The sequence below is a fragment of the Corythoichthys intestinalis genome, chromosome 2, assembly GCF_030265065.1.
Source record: "Corythoichthys intestinalis isolate RoL2023-P3 chromosome 2, ASM3026506v1, whole genome shotgun sequence".
Lineage (NCBI taxonomy): Eukaryota > Metazoa > Chordata > Actinopteri > Syngnathiformes > Syngnathidae > Corythoichthys > Corythoichthys intestinalis.
The window spans coordinates 30,733,968-30,739,117 of NC_080396.1; the positions used below are offsets into that span (position 1 = coordinate 30,733,968).

The 5,150-nt window shown below is 42.4% G+C and overlaps 1 protein-coding gene across 1 annotated transcript; it reads left to right on the top strand.

Moving 5' to 3' along the window:
* The first annotated feature begins 439 nt into the window (after window positions 1–439).
* On the top strand, window positions 440–3,240 carry sp5l (Sp5 transcription factor-like). Its single transcript, XM_057829701.1, has 2 exons — window positions 440–766; window positions 1,735–3,240. The coding sequence occupies exons 1-2, from the start codon at window positions 713–715 to the stop codon at window positions 2,779–2,781; spliced, it is 1,101 nt and encodes a 366-aa protein (XP_057685684.1). The 5' UTR covers window positions 440–712; the 3' UTR covers window positions 2,782–3,240.
* Window positions 3,241–5,150: the final 1,910 nt, after the last annotated feature.

Consider the following 5,150-nt stretch of genomic DNA (forward strand, 5'->3'; position numbering starts at 1 on the left):
AGTATCACGATCTTTCACCATTTCGATATTTTGTCACACCCCTATTGCATGTAGTAACAACACTGTAAGTAGTGGAGGGGGAAAAAACTGGAGAAAAAATTAATGTGGTAGAGAAAAACTGAGATCCGTTTTCGATTGTACACCCCAAAATTAGCTAAAAAGTTTTCTTTATAAGTTGTTCACCGACGCTTTATAGCCCACAATGATTTTACAAGGTAGAAAACGGACAAATGTGAATGTTTGACACCTCTTCAAATTTAGGCGAGTGTTAGAAATTTCAATTCTTAAAGTCTCCACTATGCAAGTAAATCACAAACTCCTCACAGGAGTCGAGTTCATATCAATAGGGGAAAGGCTTCATTTCCCTCAGATGTTGGGGGACAGCTTTTGGATGAAGTGAAATCATGAGTGACCCACCCCTTCACTAAACCTCCCTTCAATGATTCGCTCTCCTGCATAATTGTGGAAACCCCGTTGAGCCACTCTTTTGCCTCTATAAAGAGGAGAGGCAGGCAGCTCCCCCTCCTCAGGAGTTGATTGCAAGAATTTGGAGTGCGCATCTTCCGCGAGCTTCCCGCTGACAAGCGCGTGGAGGTGGTTTTGAATGCCGCCGAATTGGCCCGGTGCGGTTCTTGCCGAGAGCGATCGTGCAGGAGCCGAGTGAGACTTTACGATATTTGCGTGGAGAAGAAGCGACGCGACGCAAGGACACATGGCTGCGCTCACCATACAAAGGACTGACAACTTTTTGCACACTTTTTTACAGGTTTGTTGCGATGCCCGTTTTTGTTGCGTTAATTGTCAGTTAATGAAATAAATTATTTCTTTTTTTTTTTTGAATGATTTTATCATTGAAATTAAATTAACGTCCGAAATTCTGAATAGAAAATGTTCTGTTCATGAGAAAAACAGTATAAAATATCTTTCAAAGCAAATCACTGTAGAACGTGTACATTATATTCCAGTTTGTATGGAAATAAAACGGTGTTTAAGTGCACGTATGCATACCATGCTGTACACCGTTCTTTTATTTGTCTATTCATTTTAACATTCTAATAACTTTCATGATTTTGCCAAACTAACTAAATATGAGCTAAATTGTCCTGATGAATTGGTTTTCTTTGACAAAGTTGTGCTTTCAGTAGATTAATTTCATGTTTTGGTGTACAGTCTACTCAATGCAATGGTTGTGTTGAACCAACTAAATATTTGACTATTACTAGTTAGAGTATATTTGGTTTTTCTACTCAAATGTCTGAAACTTGCTACGTTATGTTGCACCTTTCTCACATCAAATCAAAATTTAGAGAAAAGGGAAAATAGAAATAGATGAAAAGGATTTAATCAAAGTCAATGATACTAAAGTCAATCTTTTGTCATTTTAATGGTGTATTTAATAGGATTTGCCCAGAACGGACTGGTTCATTTGAATTATTTAATTCATACAGAGAAAAAAGATCCACACACACCACACAAATATATTTATTCAACAAGTTCATTTTAGATTATTGGGACATATCGAGGATTAGACCAATTTTGGTCAATTTCTTTTTTTTTTTTTCTGAAATTGATAGTATTGGTCAGTCCCATGTGAGTATTTTTTTTTTTAAGTGAAGATTTCGCAAATGCAAAAATTCCACCCAGTGCCGACGACAATTGTGCTGACTAATAAAATACAATGTGGAACAGTTTAATTATTGTAAAGGTCGTTCTTAACAATCTTTGCTTTTTCAGGATCGCACACCCAGCTCCTCCCCCGAGGGCCACCCCAACGCTCTTTCCTTCTTGGCCACCACCTGCAGCCAAGCCTGGCAGGTGAGCGGCGCGCCGGGCTCCGAGGGCTCCCAGTTTCCCTACGAGGGTACGGTCAGCTCGGCATCGGGGATGTTCCAACTGTGGAGCAACGAGATGGCGCCCGGCGCGGCCATCAGCACGCACCAAATGGCCTTTACCGTGCCCAAGGTGCAGTTTCCCACACACGCACAGTCCGGCCTGGGGCACCATCACCACCATCACCCGCATCACCCACACCATCACCACGAGCTTCCTCTAACCCCTCCAGCTGAGCCGACGCCATCATCGTACTCGTTCGAACTCTCCCCCGTCAAAACGCTTTCCTCGCAGCCGCAGACTAACGGCTCCTACTACCCACAGCATAGTAGCGTGGGACAAAACTTCCCTAACTTTCTCCATAACTCCTCAGCCAGGCACCACCTGGCCGGAGGCCACGCAGCTGAAGGCCAGCAATGGTGGAGCCTCCCCCAAAGCAACGCCACACCCTCCGGGCATCCCTTCGCCCTGGGCAGGCAGCTGGTGTTGGGCCACCAACCTCAGATAGCTGCCCTCCTCCAAGGGAGTTCCAAGGGCCTGCTGAGCTCCACGCGTCGCTGCAGGCGCTGCAAGTGCCCCAACTGCCAAGCCAGCGGCGGAGGATTGGAGTTTGGTAAGAAGAGACTGCACATCTGCCACGTCCCCGAGTGCGGCAAAGTTTACAAGAAGACGTCGCACCTGAAGGCCCATCTGCGCTGGCACGCCGGCGAGAGGCCCTTCATCTGTAACTGGCTCTTCTGTGGCAAAAGCTTCACGCGCTCGGACGAGCTGCAGAGGCACCTGCGCACACACACTGGCGAGAAACGCTTTGGGTGCCAGCAGTGCGGTAAGAGGTTCATGAGGAGCGACCACCTCTCCAAACATGTCAAGACCCACCAGACCAGGAAGAGCAGGTCCGTGCAGCCGTCACAAGGCTCAGAAGCGCTCCTCGCCAACATTAAGCGAGAGTAACGTCTCCTGTCCATCTTTGCAATCAAAACGGAGTGATTATTGACCTCACGCCATGTTTGCACTCTGGGGCGAGCGCCAAGCTCGCCACACATCTTGTTTTGTCAAAGAGAAAAAGGATTTTACATGTCTGCTAAAGTTTATTTTATGTAAAAACGGGGGAAAGGGTTTACATAAAAGGTTTGTTATATATTTTAAGAAGCAAAATGACAATGCCTTTGCGCAGTTAAATGTAAGCCATACAAGTAAGCCCAGGATGAATAGATAAGAACTTGATCCGAATAATTTAAGTACTTGCCCAAATTTGTCTGTTTTTGCTTTTCATTTTGAACAAAGGCAATCTTTCCGTTTCTGATTCTGAAGGTGTACACAAAACATTCCAATTTTACTGTAAATTATGTATCAATGTGAACCATGTATTTGGGTGAACGGCTGCATGTAAATTTGAATAAACAATCTCCGTGTTGAACCGAGACGAGGCGCTTCTTTAATTATGCTTTCACACACCTTGGCAAGGCAGGTTATTTTAATTTATTTTTACCAACTCATTTACTTAATGTGTTAATACCGTGTAAAACCCTAACATTTAATGTCCATGCAAATGATCATAACATCCGGAGAAGAATAGCATTGCTGTCCCATTGTGCTACTGGCGTGAAGGAAGACCATCATGGTGGGCTGTTCAAAGAACTTCGCACCTCCGAGTAAACACTCATCCAATTGATGGGCTGTTTGTTGCGCCTTCTGCAATCAAGTTCACAGTCATGTGGCCTTTTAATGGCTGTTTTCTTTCGCTCCACGCACAAGACTGAGTCAACAGATGCCACGGAGAGCACTGGCAAGGAATTCCCTGTGAATGGGACCCCTGTTGCTGAGACCCCCTCGGTGGTGACTGAAACTCCCTTTGATTTTGCACCCTTGTGAAAGTTAATACCCTTCAACCCCCCCCCCCCCCCCCCCCCCCCCCCGCGACCCGCCGCCGTATATCACAGTCGTGTTACGATAGGCTCCGCTTTACAGCACAGAATGGGCCTTTATTCAGAAAGCGGCCAACCAGATGTCTGCTCATCCAGGGGTTCCTTCTCTTTGTTTCAAGTCTTTTTGAACCTTCTTCAAGGGGGACACCAAACCCTATATGCTTATCAAGGGCTTCGACAACACTTCGATTTTGAGGCGAAAACTAAAGTAAACCAAACAGCTTGCAAAGTAAATACCAGTAGTAATGTGATTTTTGATCTTTAAAAAACATTAATCCTGCCAAACACCATCGAGATTGAAATGACCGATGGAGCTGATGTATTCAATTTTAGGGGAGAAAGAAAACATGGTTCTGATTTAATAAAAATTCCATCTTACTAAATCACATTAACTTGACAGATTTTCTACAGGAATTGTACACCTGTTTCTTTCATGGATATCACATGGTGTGTTGCGCGTGTAATGTTTGACGGTGTTTAATGGCATATGCGAAACATCATATGTATGTCATAAAAAATGTTTCATGGCGGTATAGATGTGCAGTGATAAAAGATGACGGAACTAGGTCTATCCCAGTAGTTTTGGGGCAAAAGGTCACTGGCCACTAGTCACTCACAGGGCACATATAGCACAGACAAACGTTCACATTGAACTGAATTCAGGCTAACTATTGCGCAGAGGTCAGGCAACTGAAGTACCAGATTCATATTAAAATTCACATTTGTTAAAAAAAAAAAAAAAAGCCATGATGGCAAGGTCTTTTCTGGGACTGACCTACATTTACAACCCTCATTAACATATTTTTTCCATTAAATTGTATTAATTTATCCCCAAAAGGCTCTTCTTATCATTACTTTTCTTCTGGCTGCGCTACTTTCAGTGTGTGTTTGTGGACGTTAGATTGTTTTGTTCGACAAAATTGTGGGGGAGGGGCGGCGTGTTGTGGTTTAATAAAACCAACCATGGTTTAAAATGATAGCTATTATTGTAAAATGAATGTTAAGTGCAAAAAAAAAAATCATTACTCAAAGAACATAGGTGGACTGGAGTCATTAACAATTCTTGCTATGAAGCCAAAAAAAATCTATATAAAAGTGTATTTGAAAGCAAAATTTTATTTGTCGTTGTTAAGCGACACCTTTAAGGGGCAGGAGTCAGTACAGTGGACAACTAATTAAAAGTTGAGACTTAAGATCTTTAACTCTTTACAGAGCAATAATTTTGGGTAAGACATTTAAAACCTTTAACACTTTTTTTTTTAATCATTTAAATACATATTGACAATTAATATGTTATTTTTGTATTTTTTAGAAAAAAATAATACATACACATTTAAATCAACACATTTATTTTTATTTATATTTATATATTAGATTTATTAACAATAAATCCCA

Bases quoted from the DNA above. Each gene is read 5' to 3' on its own strand.
- sp5l (XM_057829701.1), top strand. From the start codon at position 713: ATGGCTGCGCTCACCATACAAAGGACTGACAACTTTTTGCACACTTTT. The intron at 767-1,734 runs GTTTGTTGCGAT...TTGCTTTTTCAG, and splicing joins TTTTGCACACTTTTTTACAG to GATCGCACACCCAGCTCCTC.